General features: G+C 38.8%; 1 protein-coding gene across 1 annotated transcript in view; it reads left to right on the forward strand.

The window, feature by feature from the left end:
• The window catches only part of HELB (DNA helicase B), a 66,952-nt gene that overhangs the window by 674 nt on the left and 39,065 nt on the right, over positions 1-27,213 (forward strand). Inside the window, exons 2-11 of the mRNA XM_022571600.3 lie at positions 967-1,377; positions 2,270-2,439; positions 4,749-5,630; positions 15,561-15,738; positions 17,140-17,281; positions 19,905-20,059; positions 23,392-23,473; positions 24,339-24,398; positions 25,548-25,776; positions 26,597-26,740. Of these exons, the coding sequence (XP_022427308.2) occupies positions 967-1,377; positions 2,270-2,439; positions 4,749-5,630; positions 15,561-15,738; positions 17,140-17,281; positions 19,905-20,059; positions 23,392-23,473; positions 24,339-24,398; positions 25,548-25,776; positions 26,597-26,740 (2,453 nt within the window). The remainder of the gene's footprint in view (positions 1-966; positions 1,378-2,269; positions 2,440-4,748; positions 5,631-15,560; positions 15,739-17,139; positions 17,282-19,904; positions 20,060-23,391; positions 23,474-24,338; positions 24,399-25,547; positions 25,777-26,596; positions 26,741-27,213) is intronic.

Here is a 27,213-nt window from a genome sequence, read left to right on the forward strand (position 1 = left end):
ATAGTTTCCTGTCCTAAGAATTATACCTATTATGTGTACCTGGTGACTGATGTTTGAGAATGTTTGAATGTTCAGACCACTGCTGTACTGTAGAATTTTTCTGGTGATGGCATTGCTCTGTATTTGCTCTGTCCAGTACAACAGCTGTTACCCACATGTGGCTATTGAGACCTTGAAATGCAGCTAGTGCACCTGAGTTGAATTTTAAATTTTAATTAATTTAAATTTAAATAGTCACAGGTGAGTGGCCAATACAGGTTTCCACAGAAACTTTTAAGTATTTGTGGAGGGTTTAGTCATTTATCCTGAAAGTGTTAGTGATTGGCTACCATCTTCCAAGCAATGTGTTTGTTTTGTTGGGCTACCTTGGAGAGATTAGATGATGAGGTTGCTGTCTTAATGGAGCTCACCCTCTAATGAATTAAACATTCTATAAATAATCACAGAAGTAACTATAATATCACTCAGTGCTTAGAAGGAATAGTAAGAAGTGCTATGAGAGGTTATATTCATGAGATTCAGGGCTTTCCTGAGGAAGCGACAATTAAGCTGAGGTCTGTAGTAAATGGGGTAAACAGTAAGGAAGAAATTATTTAAGGCAAGTGGAACAGCTTTTGCAAAGGCCCTGGGTAGGAGGGACCATGACATTTTTTAGAAACTGCTTGAAGGTCAGTATTGACTGAGATCAGAGTAGCAGAGAGAGGACTGCTTTTAGAAGAGGAACAACAAACTTTTGCCATGTACCATGCCTCCCTCCTGGAATACAAAAACAGATGAAACATTGTCATGTTCTAGAGAGCTTGCAGTGTAGTAGAGGGAGACAGATAAACAGCTAAGTGGAATATAGACACTGTAATAGACATCTGTAGAGGGTACTGTCCAGGGATTAAAGAGAGTAGTGGATTTGACAAAACATTGGGAAGAGATTTTAAATTTATCCTAAATTAACTTTTTGTTTTTTTAAAGTTTCAATTTTTGATGAAAATACTCACCAGCAATGTGAAGTGTTTGGACGTTTTCCGTTAATGGGTGCTTGGTGGCGAGTGAAGGTACAGGTGAAGCCGGTAGGATCAAGGAGCTATCAAGTTCAAGGATTTCCTTCTTACTTTTTACAATCAGATATGTCAGCACCAAATCAGTTACACATCTGTTCCCTCTTTCTTAAAGACTGTAATGTCTCCAGTGAAAACAGAAGTAAATTTTTAGCATGGGTAAATGCTGAATCAAGTTATAAAGACCTCAACTTTGAAAATCTTAGGGAAAAATTAAGAACTTACCAAAAGAACATTGGAAGGAATACTCAAAAACAATCTACACAGAAAACACAAGAAGAGTCACCACCAGATTACGAGATACTGCGTTCTCTGGAAAACACAAGTAAGTGATTTTATCATTGAGTTTTAGTGTAACTGAGATACTGGATGACTGGTGTGTTTAAAATATTACCAGTACAGTATTGATATCTTGGCATAGTATTCTTTTTTTAAATCGGTTTGATGAAATGTGTTTGTATTGCTTTTGGAGTATGTCATTGACATTGCAGGTTCCTCATCTGTAATGTGAAGAGATTGGGTGAGATGATCTTTAAACACCTTTTAGTTCCTTTCCTGCTCCAAAGTGTGATTCTAGGTCTCTCTCTAACTTTTGTGTCCTAGGATTACCTTGAGTCATTAAGAAGAAGTTCAGTTATCAATTATTCTGTTTCAGAAGGGAGAGAAGAAAGGCAAGAATATGAGCAATCCATTTTGGAAAGATTTCAGTTCAAAATAGTTTAAAATAACTTCTAAATATGGTTTGTTATCTGGACATTCACATATATGGAATATTTCATTTCTTAATTTTATCAAATAAATTTGGCAGTACATCATTGAATGATTTCAATGATGAAAGCATCATGATTACAGTAAGAAGAATGACTATAAAGATTAATATGTAAATGATTTTTAATGCTTAGCTTTAAATTTATATATTATTGAGTCAGAAATTTTATTCTGATTCTTCTGCAAGCAGAAGGAAACAAAAGGCTAAGAAGTAGCTATCTAAGCAGTTGAAGAACATAAATTTTGGTGTTAAACACAATGAAAACCATCTTGATACAAAAGCAAGTGTTATAATACAATCACTTTTCTTGCTGGTCACAGTAAATTTATTACTCTGTCTTTGATTTGGATTTCTTAAACTGGTTGTGCTAAATGAGAAAGTCCATCAAATCAGTTGTTCTATGAGCTCATTTGTATGTTTTTATTTGTTCTTTTCTGATATCCTGTAGTTCCATTTATAACTGTGATGAGAGCTTTGCAGTTCCCAAAAATAATGGAATTCCTTCCAGTTCTTCTGCCCCGACACTTTAAACGGCTCATAAGCTCAGATTCTACAGAGGTGTTGGAAGAGATAGAAGAGATTTTAGGTACACAGCCATGGAAGCTCGGATTTCGTAAAGTAAGAAAGATATTTGCTTAGCATTTTGTAATCTTATACAAGGGAGGATGTCTCAAGCTTGACAGTTTTTTGTATCTCTTTCAAGGGAAAGAAATTTGTATGACTTCAGTGTGGATTTATTTTCCTTGCAGTGTTGCAACTAAATATAAACTTCTTCTACCTGTAGCTCTTATGCAATAAATTTACAAAGGAAAACAAAATAACAAAATAAATGACATTCAAATTATCAATACTTCAGTTACATAATTTAATTTCATATGACATTTTTTGTAACTGAATTGCCATAGCACCTTGAATATAGAGCTCATCGAAGACAAGTTCTTGTGTGTTTGGCAAGTCTATTCTGCTCTGCTACGCAGTTCCTCACTTTCCTATTTGAACTTTCGAAGACCTTCATTATTCATATGGTAATGATGATGCCATTTGATTTTTTTTCTTTGGCACAATAATGTTATTTACAATTTCTTTGGCACTTCTGTTTTTCTTATGAGAGACCAGGAGTAGTAAAGTGGCACCGTGAAGCTCCAGAGATGTTGAAAACCAAATGTGGCACTTAAATCTTGGCAGTACTTGGTTATAGGTGGTTTTCCAAATGAAAATACAATTTAAAAATTCTGAGATAATTGGTGGGATCCCCAAGAATGTTTACAGATCCTGCCCCCCCTTTGAGAAATACTGGAATAATGAATTTGTTCCCTCTATAAAATGACTATGATTTCAGTATGCTTGGAAAAATGAGATTCTGGAACATTAGATTATTATATATATTTATTCAGTAGGAAAGAGAGAAGCAGAGCAATAAGCCTTCTGGGACTCAAGTGGGACTCAAGTCCCCTTTTCAGCATGTAAACCACCACCCAGAATAAAGACTTTTACTGAGGTTTTGTATTCATTTGCTAGGGCTGCTGTAACAAACAGCATAGACTGGGTGCCTTAAACCACAGACATTTATTTTCTCACAGTTCCGGAGGCTATAAATCCAAAGTCAAGGTGCCAGCAGGGTTGGTTTCTTCTGAGGCCTCTCTCCTTAGCTTATGGATGGCTGTCTTCTTCCTGTGTCTTTACATGGTCTTCCCTCTGTGCTTGTCTGGGTCCTAAAATCTTATGACATCAGTCATATTGGATTAGGGCCCACCCCAGTGATCTCATTTTAACTTAATTACCTCCTGAAAGACCCTATCTCCAAATATGGTCACATTCTGGGGTACTGGGTGTTAGGATTTCAACATACGAATTTTGGGGGGGGACACATTTCAGCCCATAAAATGTATGGAGGGCTCCAGGGGTGATGTCTCCATGGAAAAAATAAAAATGGAGCTGGTAGACGACCTACTTAGTGGATCATGGTGAAGGAAGCTCTGTACCTTTTCAGTGGAGTTTGGGCAGAATTGTTGATAGGCACATGGAAAACTAAACAAGCCAAGAAAATGAGGCAGTCAGTAACTTCACAATATACACGAGAGTTCAACACAAAGTTAATGTAATCACAGCATATCACGTCACTCAGCCGTGAATCCTGTTTACACTGATTTAACAAAAATCAGTTTTCAAAATGTATACTATTAACCTTTCTCAAAGATGGGAGGAAGAGGGCTTCCCTGGTGGCGCAGTGGTTGAGAGTCCGCCTGCCGATGCAGGGGACACGGGTTCGTGCCCCAGTCCGGGAAGATCCCACATGCCGCGGAGCGGCTGGGCCCATGAGCCATGGCCACTGAGCCTGCGCGTCTGGAGCCTGTGCTCCGCAACGGAAGAGGCCATAACAGTGAGAGGCCCGCGTGAAGAGAAGCATGTGTGAAAGTGACAGTACAAAGGGAGCAAACTTGCATGAAGAAAGACTTTCCATAGTAAGGAGTTAACTAATTACCTAAATTTTTTTAAGAAATTAAGGAATAAACAATACATAGAAATGTGGAGATAAATTCTGGAAGAAATAACTGAAAATGTTGAGGGTGTTGCCTTTAGAAGGCATGGAAAGGGTAAGTCAGAGGATTCCTATTTTTTGTGATAAGTCTCATAGTGTTATTTGACTCTTAAAACTGTATGTGTAGTGCTTTGAAAAAACATAATTTTAATTATGAAATTATATAGATCTCTAATCACAATACAGTTAATTAAAAAAAATTAGTGATGTATTAGGTACATAGTTCTTTTTTCCCCAAATTTTGTTGAAACACATGTCTTCTGGAACTTAAAAAATTATTATTAAACACCATAGTTTTCACTGTAATTCTCATAATAGTCATCTAATAGTCAATTATAAAAATATTTATAATTTTTATAAAGCAAACTTGAATTTACTTTTCTTAAAGATAACCTACAGACAGTTGAAGCTTCTGCAATGTGAGGCAAGTTGGACATCGTTTTGTCAGTGCAGATCTCTTCTCCAGTTGATGACTGATTTGGAGAAGAATGCATTAGTAATATATTCTGAACTGAAGCGGATGTGTAGAGAGCAAGGGCACACGTGTGTTGAAGAAGCTGACTTAACTTCTGAATTGTCAGACCGCATGTCTTTTCATGATGCTTGGCAGTCTCTGAAGTTCTTGAAGGATATCGGTGTGGTGACGTATGAGAAAGGCTGTGTCTTTCTTTATGACCTTTACCAGGCTGAAAGAGGCATTGCCTCTTCAATCTGTGACCTGATGACAAGGTCGCCATGGCGATTACATGTTGATGTCAAAAAGGTGCTTGCGTCTATTCACACCACAAGACCTGAGAATTCAGAAAGTGATGATACGCTAAATAAAAGTGAACCTGACGAAACAAGATTAGAAAATCCTGTGGATATTTGCGACACGCAGGAGGACAGCGGTGACCATATTTGGGATAATGGTGAAAATGAAGTTAAGGCAGAAATAAGTGAAGTCCAACTGGATCAGGATCAGGTGGCTGCTTTGGACATGATTTGCTCCAATGCTGTGACAGTCATCAGTGGGAAAGGTGGTAGTGGGAAGACCACAATTGTTAGCCAGCTTTTTAAGCATATAGAGCTGTTGGAAGAAAGAGAAGTGAAAAAGGCTTGTGAAGATTTTGAACAAGACCAGAATGTACCAGAAGAATGGATTACCTTCACCGAGCAGAGTCAGCCGAAGCCGGGCAAGGCTATAGAAGTTTTACTTACAGCACCTACAGGGAAAGCAGCTGGCTTACTGAGACAGAAAACTGGTTTCAGCGCTTATACACTATGTCAGGTAAAGCCTTTTACATTTTTTCTCTACATAAAACATTTGCCTTAAACACGGGCTTAATGTAATGAGTTTATTTTTCATTTCTTCCTGACAGCAATCAGTAGGCATTTATTTTATTTTATTTTTTTTTAACATATTTATTGGGGTATAATTGCTTTACAATGGTGTGTTAGTTTCTGCTGTATAACAAAGTGAATCAGTTATACATATACATATGTTCCCATATCTCTTCCCTCTTGCGTCTCCCTCCCTCCCACCCTCCCCATCCCACCCCTCCAGGCGATCACAAAGCACCGAGCTGATATCCCTGTGCTATGCGGCTGTTTTCCCACTAGCTATCTACCTTATGTTTGGTAGTGAATATATGTCCATGCCTCTCTCTCGCTTTGTCACAGCTGACGCTTCCTATTCCCCATATCCTCAAGTCCGTTCTTCAGTACGTCTGTGTCTTTATTCCTGTCTTACCCCTAGGTTCTTCATGACATTTTTTTCCTTAAATTCTATATATATGTGTTAGCATACGGTATTTGTCCTTCTCTTTCTGACTTACTTCACTCTGTATGATGTACTCTAGGTCTATCCACCTCATTACAAATAGCTCAATTTCGTTTCTTTTTATGGCTGAGTAATATTCCATTGTATATATGTGCCACATCTTCTTTATCCATTCATCCGATGATGGGCACTTAGGTTGTTTCCATCTCCGGGCTATTGTAAATAGAGCTGCAATGAACATTTTGTTACATGACTCTTTTTGAATTATGGTTTTCTCAGGGTATATGCCCAGGAGTGGGATTGCTGGGTCATATGATAGTTGTATTTGTAGTTTTTTAAGGAACCTCCATACTGTTCTCCATAGTGGCTGTATCAATTTACATTCCCACCAGCAGTGCAGGAGTGTACCCTTTTCTCCACACACTCTCCAGCATTTATTGTTTCTAGATTTTTTGATGATGGCCATTCTGACTGGTGTGAGATGATATCTCATTGTAGTTTTGATTTGCATTTCTCTAATGATTAATGATGTTGAGCATTCTTTCATGTGTTTGTTGGCAGTCTGCATATCTTCTTTGGAGAAATGTCTATTTAGGTCTTCTGCCCATTTTTGGATTGGGTTGTTTGTTTTTTTGTTATTGAGCTGCATGAGCTGCTTGTAAATTTTGGAAATTAATCCTTTGTCAGTTGCTTCATTTGCAAATATTTTCTCCCACTCTCAGGGTTGTCTTTTGGTCTTGTTCATGGTTTCCTTTGCTGTGCAAAAGCTTTGAGGTTTCATTAGGTCCCATTTGTTTATTTTTGGTTTTATTTCCATTTCTCTAGGAGGCGGGTCAAAAAGGATCTTGCTGTGATTTATGTCATAGAGTGTTCTGCCTATGTTTTCCTCTAAGAGTTTGATAGTTTCTGGCCTTACATTTAGGTCTTTAATCTATTTTGAGCTTATTTTTGTATATGGTGTTAGGGAGTGATCTAATCTCATACTTTTACATGTACCTGTCCAGTTTTCCCAGCACCACTTATTGAAGAGGCTGTCCTTTCTCCACTGTACATTGCTGCCTCCTTTATCAAAGATAAGGTGACCATATGTGCGTGGGTTTATCTCTGGGCTTTCTATCCTGTTCCATTGATCTATGTTTCTGTTTTTGTGCCAGTACCATACTGTCTTGATTACTGTAGCTTTGTAGTATAGTCCGAAGTCAGGGAGCCTGATTCCTCCAGCTCCGTTTTTTGTTCTCAAGATTGCTTTGGCTATTCGGGGTCTTTTGTGTTTCCATACAAATTGTGAAATTTTTTGTTCTAGTTCTGTGAAAAATGCCAGTGGTAGTTTGATAGGGATTGCACTGAATCTGTAGATTGCTTTGGGTAGTAGAGTCATTTTCACGATGTTCATTCTTCCAATCCAAGAACATGATGTATCTCTCCATCTATTTGTATCATCTTTAATTTCTTTCATCAGTGTTTTATAATTTTCTGCATACAGGTCTTTTGTCTCCTTAGGTAGGTTTATTCCTAGATATTTTATTCTTTTTGTTGCAGTGGTAAATGGGAGTGTTTTCTTGATTTCACTTTCAGATTTTTCATCATTAGTGTATAGGAATGCAAGAGATTTCTGTGCATTAATTTTGTATCCTGCTACTTTACCAAATTCATTGATTAGCTCTAGTAGTTTTCTGGTAGTATCTTTAGGATTCTCTATGTATAGTATCATGTCATCTGCAAACAGTGACAACTTTACTTCTTCTCTTCCAATTTGGATTCCTTTTATTTCCTTTTCTTCTCTGATTGCTGTGGCTAAAACTTCCCAAACTATGTTGAATAAGAGTAGTGAGAGTGGGCAACCTTGTCTTGTTCCTGATCTTAGTGGAAATGGTTTCAGTTTTTCACCATTGAGGATGATGTTGGCTGTGGGTTTGTCATATATGGCCTTTATTATGTTGAGGAAAGTCCCCTCTATGCCCACTTTCTGCAGGGTTTTTACCATAAATGGGTGTTGAATTTTTTCAAAAGCTTTCTCTGCATCTATTGAGATGATCATATGGTTTTTCTCCTTCAATTTGTTAATATGGTTTATCACATTGATTGATTTGCGTATATTGAAGAATCCTTGCATTCCTGGAATAAACCCCACTTGATCATGGTGTATGATCCTTTTAATGTGCTGTTGGATTCTGTTTGCTAGTATTTTGTTGAGTATTTTTGCTTCTATGTTCATCAGTGATATTGGTCTGTAGTTTTCTTTCTTTGTGACATCCTTGCCTGGTTTTGGTATCAAGGTGATGATGGCCTCGTAGAATGAACTTGGGAGTGTTCCTCCCTCTGCTATATTTTGGAAGAGTTTCAGAAGGATAGGTGTTAGCTCTTCTCTAAATGTTTGATAGAATTCACCTGTGAAGCCATCTGGTCCTGGGCTTCTGTTTGTTGGAAGATTTTTAATCACAGTTTCAATTTCAGTGCTTGTGATTGGTCTGTTCATATTTTCTATTTCTTCCTGATTCAGTCTTGGCAGGTTGTGCATTTCTAAGAACCTGTCCATGTCTTGCAGGTTGTACATTTTATTGGCATAGAGTTGCTTGTAGTAATCTCTCATGATCTTTTGTATTTCTGCAGTGTCAGTTGTTACTTCTCCTTTTTCATTTCTAATTCTATTGATTTGAGTCTTCTCCCTTTTTTTCTTGATGAGTCTGGTTAATGGTTTATCTATTTTGTTTATCTTCTCAAAGAGCCAGCTTTTAGTTTTATTGATATTTGCTATCGTTTCCTTCATTTCTTTTTCATTTATTTCTGATCTGATTTTTATGATTTCTTTCCTTCTGCTAACTTTGGGGGTTTTTTGTTCTTCTTTCTCTAATTGCTTTAGGTGCAAGGTTAGGTTGTTTATTCGAGATGTTTCCTGTTTCTTAAGGTGGGCTTGTATTTCTATAAACTTCCCTCTTAGAACTGCTTTTGTTGCATCCCATAAGTTTTGGGCCGTCGTGTCTCCATTGTCATTTGTTTCTAGGTATTTTTTGATTTCCTCTTTGATTTCTTCAGTGATCTCTTTGTTATTAAGTAGTGTATTGTTTAGCCTCCATGTGTTTGTATTTTTTACAGATCTTTTCCTGTAATTGATATCTAGTCTCATGGCGTTGTGGTCGGAAAAGATACTTGATACAATTTCAATTTTCTTAAATTTACCCAGGCTTGATTTGTGACCCAAGACGTGATCTATCCTGGAGAATGTTCCATGAGCACTTGAGAAAAATGTGTATTCTGTTGTTTTTGGATGGAGTGTCCTATAAATATCAATGAAGTCCATCTTGTTTAATGTATCATTTAAAGCTTGTGTTTCCTTATTTATTTTCATTTTGGATGATCTGTCCATTGGTGAAAGTGGGGTGTTAAAGTCCCCTACTATGAATGTGTTACTGTCGATTTCCCCTTTTATGGCTGTTAGTATTTGCCTTATGTACTGAGGTGCTCCTATGTTGGGTGCATAAATATTTACAATTGTTATATCTTCTTCTTGGATCGATCCCTTGATCATTATGTAGTGTCCCTCTTTGTCTCTTCTAATAGTCTTTGTTTTAAAGTCTATTTTGTCTGATATGAGAATTGCTACTCCAGCTTTCTTTTCGTTTCCATTTGCATGGAATATCTTTTTCCATCCCCTTGCTTTCAGTCTGTATGTGTCTCTAGGTCCGAAGTGGGTCTCTTGTAGACAGCATATATATGGGTCTTGTTTTTGTATCCATTCAGCCAATGTGTGTCTTTTGGTGGGAACATTTAGTCCATTTACATTTAAGGTAATTATCGATATGTATGTTCCTATTCCCATTTTCTAAATTGTTTTGGGTTCCTTATTGTAGGTCTTTTCCTTCTCTTGTGTTTCTTGTCTAGAGAAGTTCCTTTAGCATTTGTTTTAAAGCTGGTTTGGTGGTGCTGAACTCTCTCAGCTTTTGCTTGTCTGTAAAGGTTTTAATTTCTCCATCAAATCTGAATGAGATCCTTGCTGGGTAGAGTAATCTTGGTTGCAGGTTTTTCTCCTTCATCACTTTCAATATGTCCTGCCAGTCCCTTCTGGCTTGCAGAGTTTCTGCTGAGAGATCAGCTGTTAACCTTATGGGGATTCCCTTGTGTGTTATTTGTTGTTTTTCCCTTGCTGCTTTTAATATGCTTTCTTTGTATTTAATTTTTGACAGTTTGATTAATATGTGTCTTGGTGTATTTCTCCTGGGATTTATCCTGTATGGGACTCTCTGTGCTTCCTGGACTTGGTTAACTATTTCCTTTCCCATATTAGGGAAGTTTTCAACTATAATCTCTTCAAATATTTTCTCAGTCTCTTTCTTTTTCTCTTCTTCTTCTGGAACCCCTATAATTCGAATGTTGGTGCATTTAATGTTGTCCCAGAGGTCTCTGAGACTGTCCTTAGTTCTTTTCATTCTCTTTTCTTTATTGTGGTCTGCAGCAGTTATTTCCACTATTTTATCTTCCAGGTCACTTATCCGTTCTTCTGCCTCAGTTATTCTGCTATTGATCCCATCTGGAGTATTTTTCATTTCATTTATTGTGTTGTTCATTATTGTTTGTTTCATCTTTAGTTCTTCCAGGTCCTTGTTAAATGTTTCTTGCATTTTGTCTATTCTATTTCCAAGATTTTGGATCATCTGTACTATCATTATTCTGAATTCTTTTTCAGATAGACTGCCGATTTCCTCTTCATTTGTTAGGTCTGGTGGGTTTTTATCTTGCTCCTTCATCTGCGGTGCGTTTTTTGTCTTCTCATTTTGGTTATCTAACTGTGTTTGGGTTCTGCTTTTTGCAGGCTGCAGGTTCGTAGTTCCCGTTGTTTTTGGTGTCTGTCCCCAGTGGCTAAGGTTGGTTCAGTGGGTTGTGTAGGCTTCCTGGTGGAGGTGACTAGTGCCTGTGTTCTGGTGGATGAGGCTGGATCTTGTCTTTCTGGTGGGCAGGTCCATGTCTGGTGGTGTGTTTTGGGGTGTCTGTGGACTTATTATGATTTTAGGCAGCCTCTCTGCTAATGGGTGGGGTTGTGTTCCTGTTTTGCTAGTTGTTTGGCATAGGGTGTCCAGCACTGTAGCTTGCTGGTCGTTGAGTGAAGCTGGGTGCTGGTGTTGAGATGGGGATCTCTGGGAGATTTTCGTTGTTTGATATTATGTGGAGCTGGGAGGTCTGTTTTTGACCAGTGTCCTGAAGTTGGCTCTCCCACCTCAGAGGCACAGCACTGACTCCTGGCTGCAGCACCAAGAGCCTTTCATCCACATGGCTCAGAGTAAAAGGGAGAAAAAAGGCAGAGAGAAAGAATTAGTAGAAGTAGGAAGAAAGAAAGAAAGAAAGAAAGGAGGGAAGGAAGGAAGAAAGTAAGAAGGAAAGAAAGAAAGGGACGGAGGGACGGAGGGAGGGAGGGAGTGACGGTGGGAGGAAGGAGGGAAGGAAGGAAAAAAGAAAGAAGATAAAGTAAAATAAAATAAAGTAAAATATAATATAGTTATTAAATTAAAAATAATTATTAAGAAAAAAAATTTAAAAAAAAACGGACGGATAGAACCTTAGGACAAATGGTGGAAGCAAAGCTATACAGACAAAATCTCCTATAGAAGCATACACATACACACTCACATAAAGAGGAAAAAATCATAACTCTTGCTCTCAAAGTCCACCTCCTCAATTTGGGATGATTCATTGTCTATTCATGTATTCCACAGATGCAGGGTACATCAAGTTGATTGTGGAGCTTTAATCCGCTGCTCCTGAGGCTGCTGGGAGAGATTTCCCTTTCTCTTCTTTGTTCTCACAGCTCCCAGGGGCTCAGCTTTGGATTTGGCCCCACCTCTGCGTGTAGGTCGCCGGAGGGCGTCTGGTCTTTGCTCAGACAGGACGGGGTTAAAGGAGCCGTTGATTCGGGGGCTCTGGCTAACTCAGGCCGGGGGGAGGGAGGGGCACGGAGTGCGGGGTGAGCCTTCGGCGGCAGAGGCCAGCGTGACGTTGCACCAGCCTGAGGCCCACCGTGTTTGCGTTCTCCCGGGGAAGTTGTCCCTGCATCCCGGGAACCTGGCAGTGGCGGGCTGCACAGGCTCCCCGGAAGGCGGGTGTGGATAGTGACCTGTGCTCGCACACAGGCTTCTTGGTGGCCGCAGCAGCAGCCTTAGCATCTCCCGCCCGTCTCTGGGGTCCGCGCTTTTAGCCGCGGCTCGCGCCCGTCTCTGGAGCTCCTATAAGCAGCGCTGTTAATCCCCTCTCCTCGCGCACCAAGAAACAAAGAGGGAGGAAAAAGTCTCTTGCCTCTTTGGCAGCTCCAGACCTTTTCCCGGACTCCCTCCCGGCTAGCTGTGGTGCACTAACCCCTTCAGGCTGTGTTCACGCTGCCAACCCCGGTCCTCTGCCTGCGCTCCCACCGAAGCCCGAGTCTCAGCTCCCAGCCCCTCCCGCCCCGGCGGGTGAGCAGACAAGCCTCTCGGGCTGGTGAGTGCCGGTTGGCACCGATCCTCTGTGCGGGAATCTCCCCGCTTTGCCCTCCGCACCCCTGTTGCTGTGCTCTCCTCCGCAGCCCCGAAGCTCCCCCGCTCCGCCTCCCACAGTCTCCGCCCGCGAAGGGGCTTCCTAGTGTGTGGAAACCTTTCCTCCTGCACAGCTCCCTCCCACTGGTGCAGGTCCCGGCCCTATTCTTTTGTCTCTGTTTATTCTTTTGCCCTACCCAGGTACGTTGGGGGGTTTCTTAACTTTTGGGAGGTCTGAGGTCTTCTGCCAGCCTTCAGTAGGTGTTCTGTAGGAGTTGTTCCACGTGTAGATGTATTTCTGGTGTATCTGTGGGGAGGAAGGTGATCTCCGCGTCTTACTCTTCCGCCATCTTCCCCTCGTCCCCGGACAAATTCTTAGAAAGTACACTCCCCCAAGACTATATTGTTGGTGAGAACGTAAATTGGTGCAGCCACTGTGGAAAAGAGTATGCTGGTTTCTCAAAAACCTAAAAATAGAACTTGGCTGAATACTGTCTCCATCCTTGCTGGTTGTTTCATATTCAACAAGTTATTTAACTTCTCTGTGCCCAAACTTCTTGCTAGTTCTGAAAGCTAGCAGTCCAAAACAGAGGTCACAGTGTGTCAAGGTGTCATCAGGGCCGAGCTCCTTCCCGGAGGAAGCCGACATTTCTTGGATCGTGGCTTCCTTCCTCCATTTCCAAAGCCAGGAGCTGCCAGGCTCTCACACCTCCTCACTCTGACACTGACTCTTCCAGTAGGCATTTATTGAATGTCTTCTAGATCCTCGCCTTGTGGTAGCTAATCACTTAGATCAGTGCCACTCAAAACAGCCAGTCTACATAAACTGTTACTGTTTGCAGTGAGTTAGGAGCTTGTGCCAGAAGGTAGATCAGTGTACCGCTTCCTTCATTGAGAACGTCTTGTTATGAAGAAAAAAAAAAAAGTCAGGTAAACTAAAGTGTATGCTTAATGCTGTAGTTAGTTTAGATTCTGGCACATGCCCTGTTTCTCAATGGGACTGGTTTCAAACACGAGTCCACATTTTGTAGAATGAAAGCTCCGTCAAAGTGAGGACTTGGATCATCTGGTTTAGTGCTTTATCTCCTTTGCCTACAACAGTGCCTAGCAAATAGTAGTTGCATAATAAACATTTCAAATGAATTAAGGTGCTTGAAAAAAATAGCTTTGGCTATAGTTAAAAGTCATGAAGTTTTAAACTTGTAAAGAGTTGGAGAGTTTCCTTTAGCCCTGATCTGCCATTTTATAGATCAAGGAACTTAGTCGTTGGAAGATTTCTGAAGGAAATAATAATTGAATTGGAGTCTAATGGACAAGGAAGCTCAGGTAAGGAGAAGAACATTTTATTTAAGGGAAAGGCCTTCCCAGAGGCATTGAGGTGAATGATCAAGTGCATATAGAGGGTTTTGAGGGGACTGCATTGATTGGAATGAAGTCTGTGTATTGTAAGATAATGGAAATTACACTTGGTTTAGACCGGGAATTTGAGCTTTAAAGTTTGTAAAGTATTTTGCCGTTTCATTAAATCCTTGACAAACGAGTGAAGTGGGTAAGTGATGTTATCTGCATTTTACAGGAGAGCCATTTAAAATTTGGGTGTGTTAAACAATTGGCCCCAAACCTTAACTGAGTGCAGAGCTAGCACTGGGATTCACATTTCTGACCTCCCAGCTTGCTTCTCTTACCAAGGTGCCATGATCCCTTCATTTACTACAGACCTTATATACCTAACAAAGAAGCTTGGACTTGATTTACTGGGGAGCCATTTAGGTTCCTAAGCAAGAGAGTGAAATGAAGAAAGCAGTTCTAAGGAAGGCTACCAGAATCATAGACCCACGAGCCACCTCAGAAATTGCTTTTGCATTACTTTTATTTGTCACGTGAGTGGGCATGATCCTAGAGCAGTTCAGTGTAGCTCATTGGTGGAAGAGTCTTCTGATCAGTTTATGATTTTTTCCATTACGCCTTCACTTCTGTTTAGTCTGAAGGATTGAATTAGAAAAGGAGAGGCCAGAGAGGGATCGTTACTAAATTTCATCTTAAGTTCCAACTCTGATCAATTGGTAGTATCTTAATATCAGGTTGGGATGCTGGGAGGACATTTCTGAAGCCATGTTTAGGCTCAGGAAAGAGTGTAAGGGCACAGGAGAGGCATTGAGGTGGCACTTATGCCACTTAGCTATCATCCTTGGGCTAGGGATACCGGGTTTAGCAGAAAAAAATGCAAATAATTTTTTAGTGTAAGTGAGCATATATAGATATATGCATACAACATAGAAACATTTGTGGAAATGGTATACAACAAAACATTTAACATTCTCTGGTTGTAATTTTACAAAAAAATGTTTCCCTCTTCTGTATTTTTTTAAATAGTACATATTATTACCCCTGTAATAAATAGTTTTTTTAGTGGTCTTGGTGGTGGTTTTTTCAATGTTGGGGACGTAAGGGAGTTTAGAATACTAGGAGAAAAAGTAGTATTTTCATAGTTAGTTTGGGCAGGCACCCCCTAATTTCCAGAATGGAGTGTTACAGTTGGCACAAGAGTGGGGCTTAAGTGTTTGGGCCATCTCAGAAGGCCAAGAGAAGGTTTATTTGGGGGTAGAAAACAACAGGGAGCTCTGTCTGGTCAAGAGTGATAAGAGAACGGTTGGGGTTCTTGCAGTGGAATGGTGCTGTGTGAGAAGCTTGTTAAACACACCAAGTACTCCCTAGGAAGCAATGTTTTGAACTATTTCATCTGTCTTTTCTGGGATTCATCCTATAACTTTTGTGTTCTCTATTTCTTTAGTCTGTTTCCCTGTGTTACTCTATGTACATCCTCCCTGTCCCTTCCCCATTTAAGAGTTTTGTTTTAAAACAATATGTTGTTAAAAAAATTTTTTTTCTTTTTTGGTAAATTTTATAACCTGAATTTTAAAATGCCATACTTTGCTTGTAGGTCAATTATAGCTTCTACTTATGGGAGACAAAAACAATGACCAAGGACATGCCATGGAAATTTTCTTCGGTTAGAGTTCTGGTTGTGGATGAAGGGAGTTTGGTATCTGTCGGAATCTTTAAATCAGTTTTAAATTTACTGTGTGAGCACTCCCAACTTTCTAAGCTTATTATCCTTGGTAAGTTAAAATATTGTTGGAATCCTAATTGTTTGGTTCAAATTATTGTGGTTAGTACGTTCTTTATACCATTTCACTGTTTTAATATCCATATCCTACAGGCGGGAAGCCATTTCTCAGACCCCACTCTGAAGCCGCTCTGAGTTCAGTCTGACCAGTCTCTATCAGCTTGGGTGGCTCTTTGTTTTGGCCAGGATATCAGCAAGCTAGGTTGTGAATGAAATAGAGTTGTGAGGAGTTACTGTAATTACCTAAATGGTGACTATTAAAATAGTAAAATTCTCACAGACTCAGAGTAAATCAGGATGTAGATCATTTGGAAGTAATAGAAAGTCTGAATTACAGACCACTTAAAAGTAATTTTACGATTTTAAGCTAGTAATTCACTTTAGACCTCACCAGCCTCACAAGTCCTTTCCAATTCCGGTGAGATTCAGTTTGATGCTATTAGGTAGTACCGATGTGTAGACCATGTTTTTTAATGGAGGAAAAAATAGAATTGCAATGAGAGAATCAATATATTTATAAATAACTGTTTTACGTATTTGAGGATATTGTGTAAGCAGTTGGTTTTATTAATAGCTTAAGCATTCTTTCAGTTTCCACCAGAAAATAGTTTCTCTTTTCTCTAAGGTTTGCTTGTGTGTTTAAAGTAAAAAGATTTTTAATAGAGCAAAATGTTATCATTACATTACTGAATTTATTATCAAATGCACTGGGTTTGTTTATTTTGCATTTTGTACGTTAAGTTTATTTGAGGCCATAGATTTTTCCATGTTTAGTAAGACATTGAGCAAGATTGAATAAGTGACTAAATTCTAGATATCTAAGGCCTGTTTTTTTCTTTACCTGTTGGTGAAAATATATGCCCCAACAGTTTGCCTGTGTTTATAGATATGAAAAAAGTTCATGTTTTACCTTACTGTGTTATCACTATTTTTTCTGTCTTATATTGTTTAATTGGAATGTTTTTTTGTTTTGTTTTGTTTTGTTTTTTTGCGGTACACGGGCCTCTCACTGTTGTGGCCTCTGCCGTTGCGGAGCACAGGCTCCGGACGCGCAGGCTCAGCGGCCGTGGCTCACGGGCCCAGCCGCTCCGCGGCATGTGGGATCTTCCCGGACCGGGGCACGAACCCGTGTCCCCTGCATTGGCAGGCAGACTCTCAACCACTGCGCCACCAGGGAAGCCCAATTGGAATGGTTTTTGTTGTTATTGTTGTTGTTGAATATTTTTGAAGACTTAATGTTCTTAAGTAATTTTAAACGAAGATTTTTTTCGTTTTTCCTCAGAGTAAGTCTTTATAATTATAGCATATATCAGTAGGGAGAAATAAAAATAATTTCTAAATTTCCAGATCCCAGTTACATAAAACCTACTCTATGTATTTTTCCCCCTTTTAGGTGATATTAGACAGTTACCCAGTATTGAACCTGGTAACTTGCTGAAAGATCTTTTTGAGACTCTCAAGTCAAGAAATTGTGCTATTGAACTAAAGACAAACCATAGAGCAGAATCTGAACTAATTGTGGACAATGCTACGAGGTATAATATAACTAAAATTTTGCATTTTCTCTCTGTCGTATTAGAAATAAAGGTAAAAAAAATATTAGCTTTTGAATTAGGGTGATTCAGTGCAGTATGTTCACTATGCTCTTTTAGCAAACCTTTTCTGTCCTTCGGGTATATGTATACCTTTTGTCCCACAGTTAGAAAAGCAAAGTATTTTTCATTATTGATCCAAGATAAATTAGTGTTGAAATTTAAGTATAAATGTGTTTTCCTGATTTTAAAAGTATATATAAAGTTGCATCAGGCTTAGAGACCAGAATAAACCCAAGGGGAACAGAGACTTGGAAATGAATTCATTAGAGTTCAAGGGTGACTTGGGAAGACATTTCGTGTAATTTTTATAAGGGGAGCCCAAAGCAAAAAAAAAAAAAAAAAAAAAAAAGCAAAAGAAAAGGTATTTTACTCCTTGATGAATCCTGGTGGCACCTGAGGCATATTACTCTCCTTAAAGTAGGAAAGAATCCTTCTCTTTCCTTAATCTTTGCATAAGCCTTTAGAGTAATCCTCTGTAATAGATGTGATGGGACCACAGAATATTAAGAGACTTTTTATTCATTGGGCCAAAATTTATCTTTGTTTTTGACTCTTTTACAAGGTGCTGTTTTTGTTTGTTGGTTGGTTTTAGGTTTCATTTTCCCTTTATTGGCTGTAGTGCATGCTTTATTTCTGTATCTGCATGGAATTATTTTGGTTCTACCTTATCACTGTCCGTTATTTGGGGAATTATAGGGATCATGGGGCAGTCAGCTGAGTGGCAGGGGATTATAGTTGATTTGAATAAAAATTTAGCATAGGTCCTGAACTGTTGCTAAGATCACGAATTTAGCCTGAAACTTCATTGCGTTAGGTCTTCTTTGTACAACATTTTGTGTGTGTCTGTCCTCCTGCCCTTGGACCTGCTGTGTATCCATCTGGGGCTTAGGACCTGGAATTAGATTTCTGACTATACTTGAGGACAAAAAATGACTTACTAGATAACGTAGAATTAAATTGGAAGGTAGATTTTGCTCAAAGAAGTGCTTTCTCTACGATGATTTGTTTTCTGTCAGAAGAGTTCTTATTTCTTTAATGATGGATGAAAAACTTATTAGCTTATGTGGAGGTCTTTGCAGTAGCTATTGGGTTCAGATATTTAGCACGACAGGGTATTGTATTAGACTACAAGATGCAGTTTTTGTTGCTTAAACATTTTCTTGGTTGGATGTCAGCAGAAACTAGAATATTCAAAGCCTCCTATCTCCCTGCCCCATCTACCCTGGAAAAGATAGTGGGTGTAGAGGCAGAATGGACAGGAATAGGGTAGATGATATAGGTTCGTACTGGGGCGTTAAGAAAAATAATGCCGTTGGAAGTGTAACTATAACTCTTGTATAACTCTTATCTATAACTCTTCTGCTCCTACCTAAAGTCCACCTCAGTTTTGGAATGTTGGTGGATGATGGGTCATTTTAAAGTCTAGAAATCTTGGAAGAATCTAAGGCACATTAGGTTTCTTAGAACTCAATTTTATCTGAAATTTAGGATTTCCTTTTAGTAACCCTTTCGATATCTTTTGGGCTGAGCTGTGCTCCTTTTATTATTCTTGGTCATTCTCGGTCATCGTCACCAAGTGTTTAATGACAGAAGGATCCCAGTGATACCACGGAAAAGCTTCTAGAGCTAGAAGTATGTTACATGTCCTGGGTCAGAAGCAAAGCAGGAAATCCATGGTGTTTCTCAGTACCCCAAATTAAATCTGGGTTAGTTCCAGCAGGGACAGCCTTCTTCCCTCTTTCTCCTTTCCTCCCTTCCAGCCCTGTTCGGAAGGATTGAAAGATGACACAGTAGGGTACTATTCCTTTGATAGCTAGGCTGCTGTTAGGTCTTTACAGGGTGTCAGTTTTCTTCCAAATAACCAAGGAGGGACTCCAGTATGACAAGGCCCCCGGCCTTTACTGTGCTTTCTGATATGACTTGCTAGTCTTGGGGAATACAAGAACAAAAGAATGATGATGAGAGAACAGAAACAAAGAGAAGATGTGGATACTTGGTTCAGCTGGGAACATGAGACCATATATATGATATATACAGAAGAAAGGAGAAAAGAAAGAGTATGATGTAAATGTATGGAAAAGGCCCCAAAGAGTTCAAATTAATTTAAATAGAAAGGAATATGGAGCCCAGTGGGCCCAAATTTCCCTCCTAGCTACCCCGCTTTTTACCTCTGTGATCTTGGACAACCCCACTGTAGTTAACTACGCCTCATGTTGCTCATCTGTGAAATGAGGATAATACCTACTTGGTTTGGTTCTTTAGTGGTCTGGAGAAAAGTAGGTCAAGTTCTCAGAATGTTGCTTAGTAAATTCCATGACAACTTTTTCTAATACTTTTAATGTGCTAGGGGTAGGGGACTGATGGATAAAAGTAACATTGTGGTCTAGCTAACTGTATTTTGAAACTCATTTACTATTTATAATGCATATATGGGTAGCCCTTTTACCCTGTTTATGACCTATTCACAGATATTAATTCTTGTAATGACATTATCTCTGCTCATATGTGAAGATACATTTTTGGATGCTGATGCTGTTAGTGTATTATTTTACCTTTATTTAAGAATCTCGAGACGCCAGTTTCCAACATTTGATGCAGAGCTGAATATCTCTGATGATCCAACATTCCCTGTCTCAATACAAGATAAATCATTTATTTTTGTTAGACTCCCAGGAGAAGATACCAGTTCTCAGTTCTCAAAAAGTAATCATCACTCTTGTAAGTATAAACTTTTATGTTATATAGGGTTAAATATTTCAGTTTTGTAATATAGTTATTAAATGACTAGTTATAATTTTATTTGATGGTAAAGATAAATATTGCTAGCAAAACGTTAGGCACTGAAAATAAATAATTTATTAATCATCAAAAGCAGATGACTTTAGCATTTTGTAAAGAAGTAAGCCCTTGACACATGCATACTAAGGGCTTAGTAAATATTTGTTGAGTGAATAAGTGGATGTAGATAATTAGTTTAAAATAAAGCGAAGCCCTAAGTAATCCAGGTTCATTCAGGAGAAAGCATGTCTTAACGAATGAAGCTTTTCTTTTACAGCAAATACTGTAAAGGTACAGTATTTGCTGGAAAAGTACATTTGCTGGAAAAGTAAAGACTACATTTGTTGTTTTGAGTACATTTGCGAAACAAAAGTAAAGGCTGTCAAACTCTTGCCAAGCTGAGTTCCTAACAGTTCTGTTTCTAGTAAAGTGGACAAACATCACTTCTAATTGTGGGTGTTAGGATGACAGCGTGGCAGGGCTGAGGAAGTGCACGGGATAGGGAATCTTCTGCCTTATGTGTACGACCCATGCCTTATCACTCTACTATTTGTAAAATGGGAGTCATAGTGACAGTGCGTGGGGGACAGTTGTGAAGGTTGAGGGCGTTCATAGGTTTTGAGGAACTATATGAATGTTAGTTTTTTGTGAATAATAGGTATTAAATTATCTGCTCCAAATGAATTTATTTAAATTGAATTTATTTATTTATTTAAACAATTTGATCTTTATATTATAAACTTAGCAAGCTTTTTTAAATTGTATAGTGGTTTACTCAGAATTGAATTAGTGAAAATTTAAATGATTTTTATTGAGGATTTATTGTAGTTGCCACAGTTCTTCAAGGTATACCCTTCCTCCTTAGCAGCTTTCACTCTGCATGTGAAATTGACATTCAGCTTTATCTGTAAGCCTGTCCTCCTTTGTGTGTCCCCATCTCAGTTCCTATGGGTTAGTGTTCATTCACACGTTACATTATTCTTTTTTTAAATGAGCTCATGTAATAATAGGATTCTGTAAATGCCTTTTTGGCTTTTTTTTTTTATTATTATAGAAATCGTTTATATTCCTTAACAAAAGTCAAGTGATACAGAAGTGTTTGAAGTAAAAATTATTTCCTTTAATCACCCCCTGTCCTCTTCCCCTGAATCAACCCCATAAAGGTCACGTCTATAGGAAGAGCTTGGAGTTTCTCTTTTTAAACCGTATTATATCCATACACAGACATATATTAGTTTTACATAATTTGGTTTATAAGCTGTGTATTGTTTTTTGACTTGTTTATTTATTTATTTTTTCTGCGGTACGCGGGCCTCTCACTGTTGTGGCCTCTCCCGTTGCGGAGCACAGGCTCCGGACGCGCAGGCTCAGCGGCCGTGGCTCATGGGCCCAGCCGCTCCGCGGCATGTGGGATCTTCCCGGACCGGGGCACGAACCCGCGTCGCCTGCATTGGCAGGCGGACTCTCAACCACTGCGCCACCAGGGAAGCCCTGACTTGTTTTTTATTACACATGTTGTGAGTAATTTATAGATAATGTTTATTCTCTCCACAGCTTACTTAGTTCATAGTAGGTATTAGTACAGGTGAAGAGAATGAGACTAAGATGGTTAAGAAGCTGGCTTTCTTTGCCACTCCATTTAGATCTACCTAAAATATGTTTAGTTTTATTTCTGGTACCCATTCTTTACATTAATGAGAATGTACTTAAAAAAAAAGTTGTTTCAGAATGGTAGTGGAGCTTAGCTGGAGCTGTTTTCTAACTTAATTGCAAACTTCAGCTGGAAAATGAGCCTCTTCTTTAAGATAATTGAATAAATTACTCCTTAGAGAGGCATATAGTATTTTTTCGTTAATAATTAAGTGTTATTCTTTAATACTTAAGTAATAAGTATTTCTTAATAAATTACTCAGTTATTCCCATTATTGAAAGGTACAGAGGCCTAAGACAGGCTTCATAGCTGGGCTAGAATTCCAGAGATGTTAAAATATGAGAAGAAAATGCGTATCTTAGAAACAATGAAGTACAGCGTACGTATTGATCTGGGAGATGTAGAGAGAGTGAACAAAGCAAGGAGCAGAACAGCGTGATCCTGTACGTGTGAAAGAAACCAGTGTTTTGTGAGACCTTTGGCAAGCGGGGCTTGGCTGGTGGTGAGCTGAGTCTTGGACATTTTTTAATGATAATCCTTCCTTCATCTGAAAAATGAAGGGCTCAGCGAGCAACTGATTCAGTCTTCCTAGAGCAGGGATCAGGGCTTTTTCATTCCCTTGTGATTTATCTGCTACGAGGGACCCAAAAGCCTGGAATGTTTTTACCCCAATTTTTATTTCTTCTGCCTCTCCTGAGAAATGTTCCCCAATTTGTAACATTGCTGAGAGAGGTTAGAGGAAGCCTGCTTCTCAGTGCTCTGTGAAGGACAAGCTGTAAGTGGACATTATCACTGTCAACGATCTGAGCTCTAAAAGAGGGAGGCTGGTCACACTACCCCACTGGAAAATTTCTTTTACTTCCAAGAGCCTCAGTTTCAGGTTGTAACAAGGATGTAATCAGTGGTGCTAATTAAACTACTTAATAGCTGGTAGGGTCTGGTCACTCTACCCTTGGATGGATGCCCTTCCTGTGTCAGGGTTAACCTTTTAGTTGCTGAATCCTGGGGACATCTGGGGGCTCTGGAGGAAGGAAGGACATGGCTGGGGTGGGAGGGAGGGCACTGTGGTGTTTGGGGAGTAGCTATTTTCTAGTTAAAACAGAAATATCTCCATATGTTATACTGGTATGTAAAAGCTAAATGTCGGCCCTGTATATAATAATACATACATCATGTGAGTATTGTGAAGATTAAAGATGAAATCACATACGCAAAGCATATAGATTCTCAAATTATAACTCATGACCACTAGTACCACCAGAACTTAAGACAGAAAGAAGTCTTACGTTAGTAGTTATGTTACATATTTTGTCCTCTTGCTCATACTTTAAATTCAGCATTCACAAACCATCAGTAAATATGCAGTGGTGATATTACAAATTAGGAGCTGTCCTGGCTAGTGATTGAGGATAGAGTGTCTGGAACCGTCACCTTCATTCTCTTTTCTCTCGCCCCTGGCTGATGAAACAAATGAGGTTGATGCTCCCATGGTGAACTTGTATCCCATTTGGTGAGATGTTTTCCTGGACCCCTTAGCAGGAATTCTGAAGTAGTTTCTCCATTGAAACAATGTTATAATTTAGTGCTTTGCTGTGTTAACTTTTTTCTCTTGAATTGTCAGATTTATATTCTGCAGTTAGCACTTTACTCAAAGAAAAGGACCTAGAAGATGCAAAAACATCACAATTTATTGCATTTAGAAGGTAAAGCATTTACAAAATTTTGGTGTTTTTAATGAAGATTTTAAATCTCATACCTTATGAATCTAGGTGCTGTTGGAATGGGAGACTGGTAGTTCATCACTGTGAATTCTCTCTCTTATTTTGAGGTATTTCTTGGGTACGTCCAGCAGAAGGCAGTTTCTAAAGAGGGCTCTTTCTTTTTATTGGCCACACCTTGCAGCTTGTGGGATCTTAGTTCCCTGACTAGGGATCGAACCCAGGCCCTTGGCAGTGAGAATGCTGAGTCCTAACAACTGGACTGCCAGGGAATTCCCTAAAGAGGTGCTCTTTCTATCAAATAATATATTTGGTAACTCATAGGAAATCTGAGTGGAAGAAAGGGTTAAGATCAAAATTACAAAATACTTTTCCTGGAGAAAGTCCTAGAAACTTTTTTTTTAAAAAAAGATTTATTATTTATTTATTTATTTTTATTTTATTTTTGGCTGTGTCGGGTCTTAGTTGCGGCGTGCGGGCTCTTCGTTGTGGTGCGCGGGCTTCTCTCTAGTTGTGGCGTGGGGGTTTCCTCTCTCTAGTTGTGGTGCGCAGGCTCCGGAGCGCGTGGGCTCTGTAGTTTATGGTACGCGGGCTCTAGTTGAGGTGAGTGAGCTCAGTAGTTGTGGCACGTGGGCTTAGTTGCCCCGTGGCATGTGGGATCTTAGTTCCCCTACCAGGGTTTGAACCTATGTCCCCTGCATTGCAAGGCAGATTCTTTACCACTGGACCACCAGGGAAGTCCCAGTCCTGGAAACTTTTGACAAAATCCAGTATCTCATAATTGTTGGTAACAGAAATCCACACAAAAGAGATTCCATTAAGGTGACCCCTGTATTTTTCTGTGTTCCAGGCAGGACTGCGACGTGATCAACACCTGCTGTTGCAAGCACTACACGGGCCGTCTAATCAAGTAAGGACAGTGCTTCCTGGATTCGCCATACTTTTGTTTGTTTTGACATTTATCACTGTAGCCGCATGTTTTAAAATCTTTTTTCTCCTTTGTGAAGTCAAATGGTATCTTCAATTACATATAATATATATCCTTAGGAATTGACTATTTGGTAATCAGGGTAATAAGAAAAATAAAGAATAAAATTGTCCCTGTGGTTTCTTACCTCTAGCTTCTCCAAGATGAGTGTGGAGAATTCAGGGCAATTTTTCAAATTAGAATGTGTGTGGAATGTGTACAAGAACCTTAGCAATCAATCGGGTGCCTACAGAGAGTACCTTAGGTGGACTTTTATCAGGGAAATAGGAGCATAGAAAAGCCACTCTATTCACACGTAGGACAGACTAACTCACTTCTCTGGCATTTATCAATACCTACTCTTTATTAAGTGCAGAGAACCCAGAGAAGTGTAAATTACAAGAGGAGCTCCCTGTTTATTGAGGAAAGACAAAAAAAACCCACGATAGGTAGCCCAACAAAGGGTTGAAAAGCATAAGTTTGGGGCCATCCAGTCTGGGTCACAGTAACTGTGATCTTGGGCAGGTAATTTCACCTTTCTATGTATGTAAAAGAGGACACTTACCCAGAATTTCCCTCATAAAGTTGTAGTGAGGATGTAATGAAATAATATACCTAAAGCACTTACCACGGTAACTGGTATTATCACCAGCACTTATTTGATTTGCTGCTATTATTCTGATAATATAATTATTACAATAGCAATATGTGTAAGTGCTGTAAGACTTGAATTGGGGTAGTGATTAGAGAGATTGGAGAGGAGAGGATGAATTTAAAAGGTAGAGTCAATAAGATTTTTGGTAACTTTTGTAATATAAAGGCAAAGAGACATCAGCCTTTACGCCAAGATTTCTAACTTTGAAAAAATTCCACTGGGAAATGTCACTGAGTTTGAGGTGCTGCAGAAAGTGTAGATAGACCACAACTGAGGGAGCCTGATTTCTTGTTGACCTTTGGAGAACAAAAGTGACGTAAAGAGACTGTGGAAATAATTTTGAGAACTGGATCAGATCTGAGTAAGAGTCAATGCTTAAAGAAAATGAAATTGAGGTTTTCCCAACTCTGATGCTGTATTATTATTTTCTAACCCAGAAACCATCAGAATAGACTTGAATTTGGAGTTGGTGATAAAATTTGTTGTACCAGGAACGCGTATCTCTCAGACTTACTCCCTGAAAATACCTTCAACAGCCAACAAAATAATGAACTAAAGGCCGGTGGCGAAGACTTTAATGGTACTCCTCATGGTTTTGCTAAAAATAAGCATGACTTTGAAAGTGGTATTCGACTCTGCAATGGAGAAGTATTTTTCATAACAGAGGTAAATGATAACAGAAAAATAGTACCTTTTTACCTATGAGGGATAGATTTAGTTTTCTTTTTTTGCCCGAGGATTGATTCAGAATTTAATCATATCAGAGCTGGCATTCTTCTTCTATAATTTTTTGTTAAGGATTTTTGCATCTGTGTCCATGAGGGATCTTGGTTTGTAGTTTTCTAGTGATAATCTTGTCCGGTTTTGGTGTCTGACTAATGCTGGCCTCATAAAGTGAGTTGGGAAGTGTTCCTTTCTCTTACATGTTCTGGAAGACTTTGTGAAGAAACATTTTTAATAAGTTTGAAGTGCTTGAGTAACAAAAACAAGGGACAAGCGACACACTTATTATATTTTACAAAGCATCACTTGCTTGGTTGCTGTGTAAATGTAGGAACTATAGAAGTGATCACCTTGAATTTGTCCTCATTGTATAAATACGCTTTTAAACTTACAAGTTTATTCTTTAAAATCTGTGAGGAAAAGCAAACTCTTTGCAAAAAATACATGCAGACTTACATAGTCAGTGCAAGAAGTGAAATGTATAGTCTTCAAAATAAGAAAGACAACACAGACTGTTCTCCAAAGAGTCAAATTAAGGTTAAATTTCAAGGACCAAAAACTTCCATTTGTGGTTATTAAAATATTTGGGTGTGTCTGTATTCAGTTGATGCTCAAGCATAGATTTTAAGCTTTTTGAAATTCTTAACAATTATACATGCTATTTTATTTATAAGGTGCTTGCATTTTATGTTCAGCCCCAAAACAGACCTTTACAGTGTACATATTTGGAAACATACAAAACAGTTATTTGTTTTGATGACAGGATAAAACTGATATAACTTTTGGAAAGAAAAGATTTTTGACCATTAATAATATGGCTGGCTTCGAAGTAACTGTGGATTTTGGGAAACTAATGCAATATTGTAACATAAAACATGCATGGGCAAGAACTATTCACACTTTTCAGGTAAGAATGGACTTTTATAAAGCAATTTAAATAGCTTGCCAAGATAGAGTATCTTGCATTATTTTCTTCCTAAGTTTTGTTGCTTTTATTATTTTTTTAATTAGGAAACAAAATACGCAGAAGTACAGAAACTACTGTACAGACACTAGTGTTTTGCACTGTCTGCTTCAGAGCTGTCTTTATTTTCTGGGTCTAAGACATAGTTAAAGCCTCATCCTGAAGACCTTCCCATGTCTCCCAGGAAAAGAGCGGTCAGGACCAGAATAACTGAATTTCCCTCTTGCTTCCGTCTCCAGTGTCACTTGGCATGGCACTCTTACTGATCTTGCCTTTATTTAAAATTTTGATATTTTGTTCATTGTGGATCTGTTTTGCTCTAAATTTTAACTTTTAAATTATTTTCTTAAACTGAAATATAGTTGACTTACAATGTTTCAGGTGTACACAAAAGTGATTCAGTTATACGTGTAAAT

This window comes from Delphinapterus leucas, chromosome 11 (genome assembly GCF_059928025.1).
Source record: "Delphinapterus leucas isolate spDelLeu-1000000601 "Yukka" chromosome 11, BTC_Dleu_Yukka2, whole genome shotgun sequence".
Classification (NCBI taxonomy): Eukaryota; Metazoa; Chordata; class Mammalia; order Artiodactyla; family Monodontidae; genus Delphinapterus; species Delphinapterus leucas.